Raw genomic sequence first — 18,410 nt, forward strand, 5'->3', positions numbered from 1 at the left:
GGATGAGAGAAAACTACTGAATGTTGAAAGGATCTCATTGTGTCACACTGATATCCTCTAGACAAAATATGCTACAGGCTGTCAAAGCATGAGATAGAGTCAGTAGCTTTTCCCTGAAAGATAGAATATAAACAGAAAAATGTACCTCAGGGATGAGACAGCTGAGTGGGGCTTCTGTCGGGGCCGCCCTATTCAGTGCTTCTCAGTGGTTGTTTTGTTTTGGAGCATGGAAACTGAGCCTTTGCACTTGTCGACCACTGTACCTATCACCTACCTAAAACATCTGACAATGAAATGGTGGCTAAGATGACGTGTGAAAAACAAGACAAGATGTGCAGAGTGTTCCAGTCCCAGGTGTGAGTGCGATCTGGGAACAGGTGCTGCATCAGCACCATCACAGAAACATTCCCAGCAGAAGGATCAGCTCCGTCAGGAAACTCCTCTGTTCATTATTTCTTTACGTTCTACAAAAACAGCAGCAAAGCCTCAAGCCAGGAGCCCGACTTTGATGTATGTCGGCTCGAGATGAAAACAGAACTGAAAAGTCTTGAGAACGGAGGACTGCTGTGAACATCAGGATATAATGTCCTGCAGTGGGAGGAGGTTACATCACCTCAGCACAACATTAATCCCTGTGTGCTAACGCTATCTATTTCACACTGTATGAATAATGGACATTATTCATCCAACATTTTGTCAGCTGCCCTTCTGATGCCGAAAGTTTGGCATGAGAAGGGCAGTCACCAAGTTGGTCTCCTGGAGCCATGGTGAGGATGGAGAAGCAAGAAGTTGTCTTTCTCCAGGCGATCAAAACTTTAGTGTCCAACGCTTGTAGCTAATTCTCAAGATGTGAAATATGCTAATTAACCTTCATGTTTTCCACAAAATTGAATTCTATTTGAGGTGATATCTGGCAGAAGTTTTTAAATGTATCCTGACTCCATCAGCAGGACACCAGTAATAATATGACAAATGCTAAACAAGCTTACACTGCATGGTGAGCACGACATAGATAGCTGCTAATTAGTGCTAACGAGTTCCTCCCCGCAGGACAGACAATTTACAGGAAAATGAGGTTATAAGGATATGACACCACAAACACGGCCCAGAGGTTAAAGTGCAGGGACTGCATTAGGTGAGGTGACACCTAGCAGAAAGCTAGCAGCTCTAACCAGTCACTCAAAGAGGCCACGCCCCTAATCATGCGCACCTTTAATATTCAGCCTGTACAGTCGTCATGAAGAGAGAAATTAACTCCAGAGACCCAAACTGTTTTTGTACCAGGTTGTAAAGATGTTTACGTCTGCTGTAAAGTTGGACATTTTAACATGGGGCTCTAGGGGGATTGACTCGCTTTTGGGACTGCCTCTAGTGGACAAAAGAGGAACTGCGGTTTTTCTGCATTTTGGTAAATGGTAAATGAACTTGAGCTTGTAGAGTTATTTTCTCGTCTTCTGACTACTCAAAGTGCTTTTACACAGCAGGTCACACCTACACATTCACACACTGATGGTATAGAGGCTTCTGTGTAAAGAGTTAATGAGTATTAACTCATCCTTTCATACACTTTTATATGCTGCCGACGATGCAGCTAGAGCAACTTGGGGTTAAGTGTCTTGCCCAAGGACACATTGGGTATGTGGCTGCAGGATCTGGGGATCGAACCGACGACCGACTCTACCAATTGAGCCACAGCCACCCGCTGGCTACATCACTCAGCTAATCTTTAGCAGTTTTTTCTCTTCTTTTTGGACTTCTTTCTCTAAACTGACAGGTAGGAAGGACGTGATGCGACATAATGTCTGTACTGTGAAATGAAACACAAAGAAATCGTTCAGCTGTTAATAATTTTGTTTTGACTGAGAAAAAGTCTGAGGACCAGTTAGTTCTGAACTTGATAGTTGGTTCAGTGCACGTTCTAAATATTTGGGGATTTGGTCTCAAGGCGACGGGTGTTCAGGAAACGAACAGTCAAGGACCGACCTTCATTTTCTGATTTTTCAGCAGGAAAGTTTCCCAAAGTAATCAGTTCATCTGGTTTAATCACACGTCAGCCCGGCTCCACCCTGCTGGGTCGGGGGCTAATCTAGCTCCAATAACACTCGTCAGCGCATTAACAGGTGAGGTCATGGCGCAGGAAATCAGAGTCAGCTGAGATAAAAGCGTGATGTCAGGTCGCGACCTGGACTCTGTCTCTGCTCAGCAGGAGGTTTAGGAAGTGGATGATAAGCTCGTCGGCCCTCACACATCGTCTGGACGGAGGAGCGGGGAGGGAGCCTGCAGTCTGTGGGAATATCAGAGTACGATGAGGACCGTCAGAAAAACTAAAAGAGTATTTGTGCGTTTGAACTCTGCAGCTAAGAGCTTCTCTTATTCATGAAACGAGCCAGAGTTTAAAGATGAAGATGTTAATAAGTGTGAAAGTCGATTCTAAACTATGGAAGTGATGACAGAGAAACAAGTCGATTATTGACAGTACAATGATTTTTCCAGCTGATCCTCATATATGAAGAAATTTGGTTTTCATAATAAAGTTGTTCCATGATCCCTTAAACATGACAAAATAAACACAAGTAATATTTCACTTGAAAGAATCAAGCCAAATGCTTTAGAAGACAAACAGAGCAAACAGTGTTTTATAATGTTTACATTCATTGATATTGATTTAAGAAATCTGATTAGTTTATGAGAAAATCGTCTTTCTTCTCCGTTTATTGACTCCCTCTGCAATATTTTCATAATCTGCAGTTTCAAGTCTTCTTCAAAACAGCATGATATTCGTTTTGTAAATGATGGTCCCGTTTAGAGTCATCCAAACCATTAAGCAGCGGAGGATCTAAGTTCAAGTCACGACCACATTAACCTCCAATTTCCACATACTCCATGCGCGCCGCATTCAGTCAGCGCTGCGCACTACTCTTTTGTCTCTATTTGATAGGACAGCTGAAGAGAGACCGGATACGTTTGGGGGAGAGAGCGAGGGATGAAATGAAGGGCTGAGACTGGATTTGAACCCATGGCTGCTGCGACGAGGACTTACTGTAAGCCTCAATACATGAGGCGCACTATGAGTCCACTTCTTATATACAAACTGTTATTAAGAATGGTGCATAAAGGTAGCTTACAAAAACTTTCATTTTGCAACGCACTACACTCCTCTCAGGCCTCAGAAATCTCTCAGTAAATCTAGAAAATAAATCCTGTCTGACTCACTCTCACCTGCAGACGAGTTTCCGTAAACGAGGACTTTAATAAAATCAACAACAGTGTGAGTTCAGTCTGTGAGCGCACTCTCACCGCTCCAGCTGCACTGACTCATCAGCTGCTTCCATCGGCGGCCAAAAGCACCAAACTGAGCTCTAATTCCAGTCAAACACCTCCATTCACCTCAGCTGTTGTAGCGTAACACAGGATGCAATTAACTGCACATATCCTGCTGTGAATAACAAGCTGCGGAGTCAGGTGGCTTGTTTTCACTCTGAGTAAGAGGTACACAGGTCAGGAGTTATACAACAACATACTCAATGTCTTCACCATGGAAGGGGAGGGTTTGCCTGGTTGGATGCAGCTCCTGATAGATAAGGATTTACCCTTTCAGAGGAAGCTGTGGTGAAGTTATACACAGAACAACAAGAAGACAGTCAGGTCCTTTATTTAGGGAGCATATATGGAGACAGATGGGTTGTGGGTAATCCATGTGATTAGGAAATTCTGATTACTTTACCTGACACTACACCCACATTCGGGCCCTCACTGGGAGGCCTCTGGTGGCCCCGTGAAGTAAACACTGGGGATTCAAAATGTACGTCTCTTTGAAGAGGGCTGGATATTTTTGCCCTGTTTCCTTTCTATTCTTTTTCTTGAATCTTAAAAGGACACACAGGTTGGAGCTAGCCCATTTAGGTTTTTTTTTTTGGATGCAAACAATTAAATCTTACAATCGGGTTGAAAAGCTTGATTTGATCACGAATATCAATTTTGAAAGTACAGTGTCCATTATGTAGGGTGATCATATTTTTAAACGTTCAAATAAGGTCACTTGTGCTTCTTCCAGTCTGTACCCAACGTTTGTGTTCACCGGTTTTAATATGGCTTTTGTATAGCTGTAACTCTGACTTCCTTTTCAGTACGACAGCTGGCCTACCTGTTGTTAAGCAGCTGATCCTGTAAATATGATAAGCTAGGCTAGCTAAGCAACAGCCGCAACCCTGAGATTGATTGACACATGACCAGACAAATCAGTGTTGATCTTTGACTTGTGGTGCATTATGGATGTTTTTCTATTGGTTAAAACAGCAACAACCTTGGTACCGACATTGATTGACATACTGTATATACAGACAGACAATGATGTAAGCATGGTTTATTGTTTTGGTTGGTTAAAACCAGGACAGGGACTGTTCAAAACCAGGACAGAGACTGTTCAAAACCGGGTACATATCAGTGTTTTATTGGTATTTGTTGGGACTTGGGACACGGAGCTTGAAAACAGTTCGGTCCTGTTCAAATTGGGGAAGAATGATCCCCCTACCATTATGACACTGAGATTTTCTTCTGTCGGTTGGCATGTGGTTCCACTGGTCCATGGTTTCAGTGGTTTTAGTAAGTAAGCCTCATTTGTTAAGGTAAACTAGTGTGTCGTCTGCGTAAAACAAGGCGTGAACAAGATGGCATACTATGAAGGATTCATCCTAAATGGAGCAATGGGGAGGAAAAGATGGGCTGGGGTGACAGTTGAGTTTAAGTATGTGTCCAGGCACAGTTACAGTAAATGGATCTGCGGTTTTAGCTCGACTAGGCCATTTAATTGGTGCAAAATATTCTTGGGGGCAGAATGAATTTATTGATGGAAGTATGTCTGTACAGTGGCTGGCAATATGACCACTTTCAGCTAGATACTACCTCCTTCTGGTTGACCTATTATATCACGTATCAAACAATCCACAATCAAATTAGCAAGCAGCAAACTGGTTGATTTCTGATTGCCCTGCACCTAACTGGTGGTTGTATAACCTGCCCTGTTTCAGTGACTTAATGTGCCTTCTTGAACCTGAAAATACTTTCAGAAAACGGAGGCCAGTATGTGAGAGTCAAACTCTTTATAATGGAAACAGGCTCTGCTGCATCTGTCAACGTCGGGTGAAAAAAGAAGACAGCGCGGGGGCTGAAGGCCGAGTGTGAGAAACAACAAATAAAGGTCATTTACTCCCCAGGTCGGACATTATGAGGAGCACATGTGAGCCAGGCTGTGGCAGCTCGATGATGTCACCGAGCAGGCATCGTGTCACCTGTCTGGGCATGGTAACTATTAGCTTGTAGTCAGTAAAGAGGTGTTATGCAATGTTTATGGGACGAACACATCAAACATTTCATTATGTGGTTACTGCAGTCTGCCAATAAACACAACAAGGACTCACTGTTTTCATACCGCTCCACGTCCAACTATTTCCTCCTGATTTCTATGAAAAAAATATCTGAACCTTTTCAGTGGAAGACAAAGTCACATTGTTTTATAACCTCCGCCAAGTTTGTCTGTATGTCGGCTGGATTACAGAAATACTACAGGGCAGATTTTACCATGGAGGAAGGACGTAGAATCAGAGCAAACGCTTTACATTTCCATGACTAAAACCCTTACTATAGCTTTGCTCTCGAGGCACGATTCACAAAAAGATTGCATGGCTTTTGTGCCCACCTAAACTCTGCAAATGAGTCAAAAAGACACTTCTAATTTTAGACTGTAAATATTAATGGACAAAGCCTGAGTGACGTCACTCGTCTGTTCCTGCAGAGGGCTCTGGAGGCTCATCGGCAGCAGCCGCCATGCTGGAAATGCTGTCTCAGCCGAAATTCCAGCCAACCTAACGACAGGCTGAGAGCTGGAGCTGAGGTGGGTTTTAATCCTCCTGACAAACTGTTAGTCTGGTCTCACAATGCACTTGAAAAAGCTTCCCCTCGCCTCCTAGCTCAACTTTGAGCACAAAACAAGAGCAAACTGCACGGAGTAGGACGACACTATGGGTGTGTTTGTGCTTGAATATCATTACTGCTGTTTGCTTTGTGAATTAGACCTCGAGTCAGAGAAAGGTAGGAGCAAATGATGTGCAATATTTGGAGCAATTAGCAGCTGCAATCCATTTGAGGGCTCTTAAAGGTGCAATTTTAAATGGTTCCAGCACAAACATGAGGTCCATTTTCAGATTTGCTCAAGCACCTGAAGAGTAGGTTTGAGAACAAGTTCATTCCACTGCAGGAGAGACTTCCTTTGCTCCTTAATTTGGTGGAAAATCAGACAAAGAGGCTTATAAATATCAATTAATTGGATATATGCAAAACTTCACAACCATGCATCCGTACATGAAAGGAGGTGAGGGTGATATTCTGACCAACAAGCCTAACCTTAAACTTTACAGTAAAGTGTGGTGAAGAGCATAGACAGAGGAAGGTGTGGCAGTGTGACTGAATAAGTCAAAAGTGACAGAAAGCAGATGATTGGATGTTTTCTGCATCTTAAACTGTTGATTCAGGAGACAAGTTGTCCATGCAGTGAAGCATCGTTCTGTAACAGTCTGTACTAAAAAAGTGTTGTTGTGGATCTTAAGGATTTTATTGCTGTCTCTCTTTTTTCTGTCCGTCTGTCCTCGTGGCTGTTTCACTTCTGCAGCTTTTAAGTCAGTTTTGCCACATGTTGCTCTTATTTTCCACAATATTCCACCAACTAACATTCCTTAAAACCTTTCACAGCTTTAAAACACTTAGATGTTACAGTGACTGTTTATTCCCCTCCTGTAAACTGATGCTGTGTCTGCGGAGGCTGTCTCTCTCTCCCTCTCTCTCTCTCTCTCTCTCCCTCTCTCTCTCTCTCTCTCTCTCTCTCTCTCTCTCTCTCCCTCTCTCTCTCGTTCTCTCTCTCTCTGTCTCTCTCTCCCTCTCTCGCTCTTTGTGTCTCAGAGTTTGATTTGGAATATTTTCACCTCAGAGCATGCAGGCATGGCTCTGGTTTCTCCGGCTACACCCACCAAGCTGCTATTTAAGCCCGTTTCTCATCCCGGGGCTTCATCAGTCTGCAGCTGCAGGGAGAATCAGGACTACAGATCACACAGAGGACTACAGAGAGGACTGCAGCCTGCACACTAACATGTCGGTGGAAACAACATTTTATCTCCTCCTGCTTCTCTTCTCATTGGTAAGTTGGCTTCAAACAAACACAAATGTTATTACACTGCAAAAACTCAAACCTTAAAACGTTCTCAAACTCAAACATTCACCTGAGAGGATCAAATTAGACCTGAATTACTTCTAGGTAAAAATATTAGCAAATGCAGAAAGCAAAAGTGTGTTGAAATAAGATGCTTTTTATACTAAAACATTTAGATACAGACATCTTCTTTCAGGACACTCAACCTGTATATTTTGCAGCATTGGCTGATATTTTTAGTCATTAAAAACCATCAAGGCTTCATTATTTTTCTTTAAATGTCTTGAAATAAGAAGTTAATCTGGACTTGTCAGGTGAATGTGGCTCTTTGATATGTTCTTGATAGATGTGCTATAAGTTGAGGTTTTGCAGAGTTGTGTTTTGTTAAGCTGGTGTTATGGTCCTGCATGGAAATGTTTGTTTGAGTCAGCATGTGAGTCACTGCATCGACATGTCGTCAGACTTTAAAAAGAACTGAAAGTCCTCCTGAAGTGGGGCATCGTTGCATTTGGTCTGATTGGCCCTGAGCTCCTGCTGGTTTTGGATGTCTGGGATTTTTCTTCCAAAACATTTTTCTTCTGCAACACCTTCCGTCCTCTGCTGTCATGTTTTCCTCTGAACGTGCTCCCTCTCTCTCTCTCTCTCTCTCTCTCTCTCTCTCTCTCTCTTTGATGCTGAACTCTGGAGGGAAACTAAACATGGAAACTATTCGCTGGCTGCCTCCTCTGTGTGGTGTCGCCCTCTTGTGGCTTTAAACCAGATCAAAACAACTTCAGCCCAGATGACTCGGACTCACTTCTCCTTTTATGTACGTGTTGCAGGAGAACAGTCTAAACTGCTCTACCAAGGTGTCGCGCTACCTGGCTGACGACGCCCTCTACATTTTGCATTCAATTAATGTTCTGCAACCAAATCTCAGCTTTTTAAAACAGCTCCCTTATCGTGCAACGGTCTGTCTATAGTCAAGGCAGAAGCAAACTAATTCCAAACTTTTGGTGGCAAGACTTCACAGCATAATAGTCAAAAACAGTTTGTCCTTCCAGCCTTGTATCTGTTATCTCTTCTAAACCTGCTGCAGTTAGTTTGTAAGAACTACCGCAGCTAAAGGTTTCATACATTTTAGGATGGAGTTTTATTTACCGCAGTTTACTGCTTCTCTTTCTGGGGATCACAGGGGGTGGGGGGCCTGAGCAGATCCCAGTTATCGTTGGCAGGAGGCGGGGTACACCTGGAGAAGTCACCAATCACAAAGAGAGACAAACAAACATTTCATACTCACACCCAAAGGCATTTTAGGGTCACCAGTTAACCTAATGAGCGTGTCTTTGGACTGTGGGAGGAAGCCGGAGTCCCTGGAACAAACTCCACACATGCATAGGGAGAACATGAAAACGCCACACAAAGAGGCTGGATGACCGTGGATTAGAACGAGGGACATCATGATCACGAGGTTGTCAAAAGTATTCTTACTTTTTTTGTAGTCCAAGTTGAATCAGGGTCTGTGTCCATTCTACATTTCAATAAAAATGTGCTCCTGTATCAGCTCCACGTCCTTGTCAGGAGGTTGACTAAAAGTTAGTTTGAGACAACATTTCTAACATGGTGACTGCCACTGATGGGCTTCAAAACTGTGCTGCAGAAGTCAATGGGTGACATCCATCGGTCTACATACGCTCACAGCGCTGTCTGTTGTGCATTTTTCAACTTTTGGAACACCGTTGCGCTTGTTAATGTCACTTCTGGCGGAGGAGAAACTAATCTGACTCATCTTTTCAAGGGCACAAGTTCCTGGTCTGGAGCTGCTGCTCCCGATTCCTTGTCATCGTTTTCACATTTTCTTTGTACAATTTCATCGAATAGAAATAAAGATTAAGCATTCTGAGCAATTAAAAACAGACTTAAGGATCACTACTGAGGGAAACAGAAGTGCCACCTAGCAACAGTAGGCGCCAAAAGAAACGCTCTGAAACTGATGCTGCAAACGTTGCCAGTGCAAAACAAGCCATAAATTGACATTCTCATCGGATAGCATGTGGTTTAGGTTATTTTTATGAAAACAGTGATTAAAGAGAAAAAGAGACAGAACACATCAGCCGTAATGCAATCAGCCACCAACCGAGGAAACAAATTCACTGCAGATTTGAGCCGTTTGGTTCAGAGACTGTAGGACCATAACTTAACCACATGGAAGGTTGCAGGAGAAAAGCCCTTATTTATCCGTCCTTCCAAACTAATCTGCATCATCATCATCATCCTCACTAACTGTAGCCTGTGTTGCTTTGAATCTCATGTTTTAAAAGACGATGTAGTGTGTGCATGGGTCTAACTGTCTGCAAGGGTCCTAGCCTCTGTGCTGGCAATCCGATCGATAAAGCTGACAGGCGTCTCCTATTGGTAAAAAACGTACTATTGACAAGTACCTGATACAACCCCACTTCAAAAATACAGAGCTATCCCTTTAAAGGTCCTTGGTGACTTATTCATTCTGTGGCGTCAAATTGACACTAAATCAGTTTACTTGTGCTCTCCTCCCGTTCTCTCCTGTTTCATGTGACCCTTACCTCTGTTTGTTGTGTTTCAGACAGCGGCCCAGGACTGCTCCAAGCCCTGCTCCTGCCCCTCTGCCCCCCCTCCCTGCCCCGTGGGGACCAGCCTGGTGCTGGACGGCTGCGGCTGCTGTAAGGTGTGTGCCAGACAGGTGGGGGAGCCGTGCTCTCTGCTGGAGCCCTGCGACCACCACAAAGAGCTGTACTGTGACTACAACCTGCTGAGCGACACTGAGACCGGAGTCTGCATGGGTAACACACTCTCACCTAATAACAACTGTGCAGAGGAAATCTCATATCTGACATTTGTCTTCTGTGTTACTCCACTAAAGAGCAGTTTTTTTCTTTAAAATAAATAACTGGTGTCTGTGTTTGTCTGCAGCTCAGGAGGGTCAGACGTGTGACCTAGGGGGGGTGATTTACCGCAGCGGGGAGTCTTTCCAGCCCAGCTGTAAACACCACTGTGTGTGTATGAACGGAGAGATCGGGTGTGTGCCCACGTGTGCCAGCGACGTCCGGCTGCCCTCGCCCGACTGCCCGTACCCCCGACGCATCACCATCCCCGGGAAGTGCTGCGAGGAGTGGGTGTGTGAGGAGACCCCCCAGGACCAACACTACGAGTCAGTGATGGCCGGTCAGTATCGCCCTTAACTCAACTTCAAAGATTCTCCAGCTCTCTTAAACCAGCCAGCTAAACTTTCCAAAACCCTCCACCCTCCTTCCTCTCCTCTCAGGGGCGTCTCAGATTCACCCGCTGCCCTCCTCAAACCCGATCTCGGTCTTCAGACATGGGTCGCCTTATGGACCGCCTGCAGAGAGTCCCAGAGATAACTGCATCGTGCAGACCACAGAGTGGAGCGAGTGCTCGGCCTCCTGCGGCATGGCTGTCTCCTCTCGCATTACCAACGACAACCAGCGCTGTCAGCTGGAGAGACAGACCAGGATCTGCATGATCCGACCCTGCAACAGCCAGCAGGACAGAGAGATCAAGGTGAAAGCTTGTGTTTTGTGTTATCCTCCCCCCACGTCCCAAAGTGTCCCAACTGTGCCCTCGTTAAAGGTGACAAAAGTATAACGACTCCATGATGATGCTGACTTTTAATCACTGATGTCTCTGTCCTGCAGAGGGGGAAGAAGTGTGTCCGGACCCCAAAGGCCCAGCGGTTCATGCGCTTCGAGCTGTCGGGCTGCTCCAGCACCAGACTGTACAGACCAAAGTTCTGCGGCGTCTGCACCGACAACCGCTGCTGCACGCCGCATCGCACCGTCACAGCACAGGTGGAGTTCCGGTGTCCAGAGGGGGACGTCTTCATCAAGAAGATGATGTTCATCAAAACCTGCTCCTGCCACCACGACTGCCCCCAAGACAACGACATCTTCCTGGCGTCAAACACTCGGAGGATGATCGGGGACTACGACAACGAGATGTGACGCAGACGTGCGTTCACGCAAACATAACGGGACTGCACTTAAGCACAACTCTGCGTACAATCACACACTTCTCTTTTCTCTAACTCAGCCTAAAGGTAATGGGTCGGCACTTAATTACTTCTTCATGAAGAGACTGTTGATTATTCTTTGTTTAGAGGAGGTGAAAGGACGAGGTTGCTCTGAGATGTTGGTCTGGAAATCATCCAACAGGAAGATCAAACTTTAAAAACACAAACACTTAAAGTCCGAGCTACAAAACTAGAAAAACATAAAAGTTGCTTCGGCAGCTGTTCACAGCTTTGTTATTCATGCTTAGAGACGAAGGCGGGTCACAAAAACCTCCTCTCCTTAAGTTGAACCTGTTTTCAGTAGATGTTAAAATGCAGTTATAAAATCCCCACAGCTCTTTACTCGACTAGTTTTGAAGGTTGACGTATAATTTGGTTGAAAGACGCACTGGCAAAGAAATATCAAGTTTTTACCGTTATCTAGAGCAAAACGCCATCATGAAGCACTCATGACAAGTTTTAATGTCCGGGAAAAGCTGCACGCACAAAGCAGCCATTTTTAAGTCAGGAGAGGAGGCTGAAGTTACAAATATTCAAAAATGAAACGAAAGCAAATTGCCTGATTTTGTTGATGTTGCCGGACATCTTAGACTTTAAAAGTGGAATGTTTAAACATGTGACAAATGACACAGGTGACATAAATTTGACCTGAACAGCTCTGAAGAAGTAACGAACTTGTAATGTAGAGACATTGACTTCTCTGTCAGAAACCATACTGTCTCTAAAGGATGAAAAACCCCCGGCACTGTTGCACTGTATGCACGCCACTGCTGCGATCTCCGTGCTCGTGATGAAGCTTCTTCATTATGTTGTTTGTTCCGCTCCTTTGTTCATATTGTGTATATGTCGAAATTCAACACGTAGCATTGATATTAAGTCAAAAATAGTCAGAGCATCAGACTCTTTTTCTTTCTCCGCCATGTCCGCATTTTTTCCTGATTCCTGAAACCGCCAACCTCCCGCTGTGAGGTGCACGTGTGAACAAACAACCCCAGGAAGATTTCAGGAGCAGCCTGAAATTCTCAAGAAAGAAGAAACTCATGTGTGAAAATTGTCTTATTCTTTCTCTCTAACTTATGGATTCAACCTTTTGTTTGCGAGGTGAAGATTATGACATGACTTTTCAGAAGGTTTTGGTGGCATGTTTGGATCACCAGCTACGTAAAGAAGCCAAAGAAATCTGTCCCATGACTGTTAAAATAGGGTCCCCCGTTGTGTCTATAAATAAATGTTTCGTTTGGTTTTTACGTTTGTAAGGGGAGAAAACAGGACAACTGATTTACAGAACGAATCTCGTCTCTGAGTTTATTGACTTTGACGTTTGTGTAACATCAAGCTGTTAGTCTTTTATTCTGACCTGGACGTCCCTCCTCAGAGGCCGGAGCCGGACGTCTGATGATACTTCAGCGTTTGTCATCATATTAAGACTTTTAACGTAGCTCTTCGTTTTGACAGTTTGGTCTTAAGATCAGTGCAGGAAGAAAAAAAAAAAAAAAAGCATAAAAGATGACTGAAGAAGTGCTGTAGCTTCTCTAACTTACTGTATATTTAAGGATGAGAGACGAGTTGGGCCTTTTGTGAAATGTAGCTCGTGTAAATACTGTAAGACTGTGTACAGTTTTGTACTCTAATTTATGTAACGCAGTGTGTCCTTCTGTTGCTGTATCATGTTCTATCCACCTGACTGAGAGACATGGTCTGTTGCACTTTTTCCTTTTTGTTCCAATAAATAAAGTATATATTTTTTTATAGAAACCCTGACTGTGTGTCGGTCCTGCAGCTGAAAATAGAAAAACACGAAGTCGACTGGATGTCTCTGAGAAAAAAAAGCAGCTGTGAGTGCATGATGATGATGGTTGAAGCAGCCGCAGCAGCAGCAGCAGCAGCAGCAGAGAGCTGGTGTGTTATGTAAGAGAGACGTGTGTTTGAGCTGCAGGCTGTGAGACCATTAGGCTGCACACACACACACACACACACACACACACACAAGCGCGCACACACACACACAAGGAGGAGAGGGAGATCAGTCTGTGCAGAGGGATTAAAGAGACAGATTTCTGCTCAGTTTTCAAAGACAAAAGAAGTACTCTCAGTACTCTACAGCTCATTTTGATAGTTTGAATAATTGTAAATGTTTGTTTGGGAATTTAAATCCACTTAGGCTGCATGATGACATCATCCAGTCTGCAAAAAGACTTATTATGCATTCATTGTTAAGCCAGTTAAGATTGATTACATGTCACAGAGGCTTAAATAACACTTGTCATTATGTGAGCTGGTCTGCATCTTAAGACCAGCTGCAGAGGTTCAGATAAAGAAAAGAAAACCAGCCAGAGAGCAGAAGGCAGACATGCAGCTCGTCAACAGGCAAGGCAGGCAACTGCTTGGGGCCGCAGGTCAGTAAGGGGCCTCCCCTAAGTGACAAACTTTAAACCACAGCAGTGCCTCAAAATGTGCAAAGTGTGCAATGACAGTAGGAAACCTCCCTAAGGGGGCCCATCTGACAGAACTCATGCTGGCTGTGCTGCTACATGTCAGATACATTATTCATGTGAAAACCAAAGGTTGTCAATAAAAGTGAAGGAAAATTAAGAGAAAGCTCCCTTACCACATGACATGTCATTAAAGACGCTATGATTTCTGACTCTGATTTAAAAGAGCAATATGTAACTCTGACACCCAGTGTTTAAAATGGGTACTGCGGTTCAGATTCTAAACATTGGAGAGAGTTTGTTATTTTTAATGCTATAAATCATTGACTTTATGTTTATGTATCGTCTACCAGGGGATCTGAGTTTATAAGTTCGACAATGGCTGAAATAAACTGAACTTATCTTAAGTCTACCACACCACACCATCGGGAGTCAGAGGCGGGACACCGGTGGTCGACTTGTTAGCGTAGCTAGCAGGCCTGAAAAAACGTGAAGAAGCTGGTTACAGTATTAACACTTTATAACCAGTCAACTTGGTTTTGTTTATCCTGAATCTTATACTATCAGCTCCTCCTTAGTAAAATGTCAGAATGGTAAAATGGTTCTTCACTTATCTAGACTCAGAATCACAAACATAGGAGGACTGAGCCACACACACATAATAACACACACCATCCTTTAAACTCCACACTGGCTCTGGTGAAGTTTAAAGGATGGTGAGGGGGAACTTTAACTGTGCATCAATCTACACACAGAGCTTTAAATCCAGCTCTGTGAACGGTTTGTTTCTCCGTCTGTTGTTGGAGCTGAGGGGGCCGTTGTGTCACAGATCAGACAGTAGAGACAGTAGGGAGGACGTGTGTTTTGTGTAGGCGTTTGTGTGTTTTGTGTATGTAATTGTGTGTGTGTGTGTGTGTGTGTGTGTTGAGTCGGGTGGATGCTGCTCTGCTGCAGTTCTGCTGCCCTCAGCTGCACTTGGTGTTCAGACTGGCCGGCAGCCACATTGTCTCCATAATAACTGTGTGTTTGTGTGTGTGTGTTTGTGTGTGTGTGTGTGTCTGATCCTAATGAGTGTGTCCAGCCATAACACACAGCAGATGGTCATTGGTGTTTCCCCATTAGGCTAAAGTGTAATAGACAGATGGGGTTACAGTATGGAGCCCTGTAGAGTAATATCATGAAATGATAAACTGTGAATATAAAGTAATGCAGTCACACCTCCTGCCATAAATATTAATGCAAATATATTACAATTAAAATCAGGATGTTAGATAATTAGCTGGATTACTTATGGATGTTCAGCTTGTAATTTTCTTAATTATTATTATTTTTGATCAGGAATACGGTTGATCTGCTTGCTAATCAAACACACAGACGTCTATAACTATGATCATTTTCTGCAACTCTGCACAAATGTGAGTTAGCCTCTCTCTCTCGCTCTCTCTCTCCCTCTCTCCCTCTCGCACTTCCTCACCCACACAGCTACGCGTTTCGACAGCAGGCTGTCTGCATACTGTGTACCGTCCTTTTAAAAAAAAAAAATCATTATCATAGTCAGGATTTCGAGCCGTGCCTCCGCGTCTCCGCTCTGACTGAGGCAGCCTGACGCAGCAGCAGTGAGCCTGGGGCGGACACTCCTCCGCGGCTCCGCTGCTGCAGCCGCCGATGCTGCTGTGAGATCAGCTGCAGACGAATGGAAGAGACCGCACATCTGTCAGCGGAGACCGGGAGCTCTCAGGTGCCGTAACGTGCTGATCTTTCTTTCTTCTACTCTGTAAATATGTTACTGCTGCAGGAGTTTCAAAGGCAGACAGGATGTTTTAAAGGAGGCAGGGAGGATGCTCTAGATGTGTTGTGTAGTGGTTAATCTGTTTGGCCTGTTTCAGGGTTCTGTCTCAGTGGGTCTCTTGCTCTCTGACAGACGCAGTACAGTAAAAGCAAACTCATGCAGTGATGCATATTTCATTAATCTGCTGCATGCTGCCACTGAAACACCAGGCGGCTCTGGTCCTCTCTCACAGAGCGGCACACTAAGTCAATTACATCATAACAAGATAACTCAAAGGCTGCAGTATAACGAGATGTTCTGTTCTTTTTAACATTATATAGATGCTAGAAGTGATATTGTTGTACTGAAGTGAGGCTCTGTGTTTCTGTGAGGTGTGTGTGGAGCTGAACAGCAGGTGACAGACCCACAACAGAATGTTTTTTTTTTTTTTTTTTTTGGGGGGGGGGGGGGGGGTTGTTCAGTGTCTCCCTCTCTCTCCTCTCTGTGTGTCCATGATCCATCACACCTCCCTGACAAAAGTCTGCATAGAGACAGAGCGAGGCGTCTTCTAACGCTAGCACTGCAGACCTCAAACAGCCTGAGTCCTGTGAGGTTCCTGATGGGGATCCAGATCTGAGGCAGAAGTCGAGTGAATGCAATCATAGGGAGTCAACACTTTTTCAGTAATCTGGATTAACTGTGTCCCACTTATAAGGCGTCCTCCCCTGCCTGAACACTGGTCCTTCAAAGACATGTAGGCCAGACTGAACCTGCTGTAACATATTGTATCAAGTTATATGATATCATATTTATCATATCTTTCACACTTTTCAAACTATTTACATAAATCCCGCCTCTGACAGGGTAAATAACCAATCATATCTGAGGATTTTGGCTTGGCACCCCGGGTCGACCAATCAGATTTCAAGATAGGCCTAATGCTGTATTCCTGTGTTCCTCGGATGGTCCCAAGTTCTGGATTGGGAAGTCATTCTTCCGACTTAACGCGTGGATGCTAGGAGAAGACGTGTGAATGTCTCTGTTATGAGTTATATTTGAGCAAAAATGTTGACGTGCGATGCGTGAATTCAGTCGGCAGGTCATGCACCTCATTCTTTCCTGAGTTTCCGGTTTGTACAACTCAGAAACTTGTTTTACCGATGTGTCCGACACCACATGAACGCACCATAAGGCCAGCAATTCCGCCCCCCCACACCCCTCCACCCCAGAGGGTGAGCCCCACAGTTTGAGAAAGACTGTGTTTTTGAATCATATTGTATCATATCGTGTAGTATCCTATCATTTCCAAACGTGTCATATAGTCGATCGCATCGCTGTTTTGCACAGTATCATGTCGTATCCGATTGATTATATCGTATATGTGGTATTGTCGTATGGTATAGTTTCATATTGAATCGTTTCATCCCATCGTATCGTACCCGAGCCACACGCTTCAAATACAACAGCCTCTGTACAAGTAAGCACAAACCAACCACTAGGCCTCCAGGCCGGCGCCCCCATTTTCACATTTCTGTGTCATTTTATAGACGTAGATATAATGGATTAATCATTGAAGTGTTCTGCAGATTCATCAGAAATACCTTCAGGAATTTATTCTGTGTTCTGCAACAAATTAAATATTTGTCGAGTTATCATCATGCTGTCGTGATGTTAGACTTAAAGGTACAGTATGTAGAATCAGCCACCAGGGGGCTCTCAATCAATAACTACAATAACAAAAGATAAACAAAAGATTCCCAGCGAGGAATCGTGGTAGTTCTCTCTGCTTCCCCACCCCCACGTCCTCACCATGACTCCTGAGCTGCCTCTGATCTGTCAGGAAGTTTTGATCACGAGCTTAAGTCCAAACTCTGCATCCTCTGAGATTTGATTCTTATTTTTAAGACTTCTCATAGAGGATTTTTAAAGTAAGCTTTTCCATTTTGCAACCTGCAGTTATGATCTGTGCGCTATTTTCAGCCGCGGCTTTAAAAGAAGAGACGCTTACTGATGAAAAAATAAAGCCTTCTCTATTCCAAGAAAACTCCCAGCTGATTCAAACTGTTGTATCAAATCAGCAACTCTACAAAATGGTCCGTCATATTTACCACAGATAAATAAACCATGCAGCTAAATATAGACACAGAGCTGAGCGAGTGTGCTGGGCAGCAGCAGGTTATAAATAAATGATAAAAACAACTATAAATACACTGATAGTGCTGACTGCAGAGGGAGAAACACGCTCCTGTGGATTGAGTTCTTTTGTGTTTCATCTCCATGACAGAGAACTTGTCCGCTCCTCTGCAGAATGCTCCATGCTTTAAACACAGCTGGCAGCACAGCGAGGATACCCCCATTAATTATTTAAACCTTCCAGAACAACAGCAGCATCGGACTAACTCGGCTTTTCCACACACTGACAAACTGATCTACTAATCTTTGTATATACAGTTAAGATTGTAGGCCTATAGTTTTTCTTCTGTTGGATAAATAAATATCCTAAATACGTCTTCCTCTTTCCAAGTTTAAACTGAAGTCGATGTCTTTTTTGCTCAACTGTGACCAGCTGCACCAGCATACTTACATCAGCTGTCATGTACATGCTACAGATTTGGGGCGATGCATTTGAAAATGTGAAATGTTTTGGAACTTCAGGAGTAGGGCCGACTGATAAGGAATGTTTGGGGCCAATACCGATATAGATATAAAGAAGAGAAAAATCTGATATTGGCCGATATCTTTCTTCCATCTTTAGAGACAGAAAGATATAAATATAGATACACACATTTATTACGTTTATCTCACAAATGCAGTTATCAAACACTTGTGGAAAAGATATATAACGAAGGAAAGAAACTGAGCATGTACGTGCATCACACTTGACATTCTGGAGAGTGATGATGCTTTTTGTGATCCATATAGCGCCCTCTGCTGGTGAAAGAGAACTGCTCGTGTAATAGTTTTGCT

At 43.9% G+C, this 18,410-nt stretch overlaps 1 protein-coding gene across 1 annotated transcript; it reads left to right on the top strand.

Annotated features, from left to right (window-relative positions):
* The first annotated feature begins 7,001 nt into the window (after positions 1-7,001).
* On the top strand, positions 7,002-12,998 carry ccn2b (cellular communication network factor 2b). The gene is made up of 5 exons (XM_065948467.1): positions 7,002-7,186; positions 9,780-9,996; positions 10,127-10,378; positions 10,479-10,735; positions 10,870-12,998. The coding sequence occupies exons 1-5, from the start codon at positions 7,139-7,141 to the stop codon at positions 11,173-11,175; spliced, it is 1,080 nt and encodes a 359-aa protein (XP_065804539.1). The 5' UTR covers positions 7,002-7,138; the 3' UTR covers positions 11,176-12,998.
* The last annotated feature ends 5,412 nt before the right edge of the window (positions 12,999-18,410 follow it).

This window comes from Labrus bergylta, chromosome 19 (genome assembly GCF_963930695.1).
Source record: "Labrus bergylta chromosome 19, fLabBer1.1, whole genome shotgun sequence".
In the NCBI taxonomy this organism is placed as follows: Eukaryota; Metazoa; Chordata; class Actinopteri; order Labriformes; family Labridae; genus Labrus; species Labrus bergylta.

What these genes read in the sequence shown, in the direction of transcription:
- ccn2b (XM_065948467.1), top strand. Translation starts at nt 7,139, where the DNA reads ATGTCGGTGGAAACAACATTTTATCTCCTCCTGCTTCTCTTCTCATTG. An exon ending in TCCTGCTTCTCTTCTCATTG is followed by an intron (nt 7,187 to 9,779) that starts GTAAGTTGGCTT and finishes GTTGTGTTTCAG; the next exon opens with ACAGCGGCCCAGGACTGCTC. An exon ending in TGAGACCGGAGTCTGCATGG is followed by an intron (nt 9,997 to 10,126) that starts GTAACACACTCT and finishes GTTTGTCTGCAG; the next exon opens with CTCAGGAGGGTCAGACGTGT.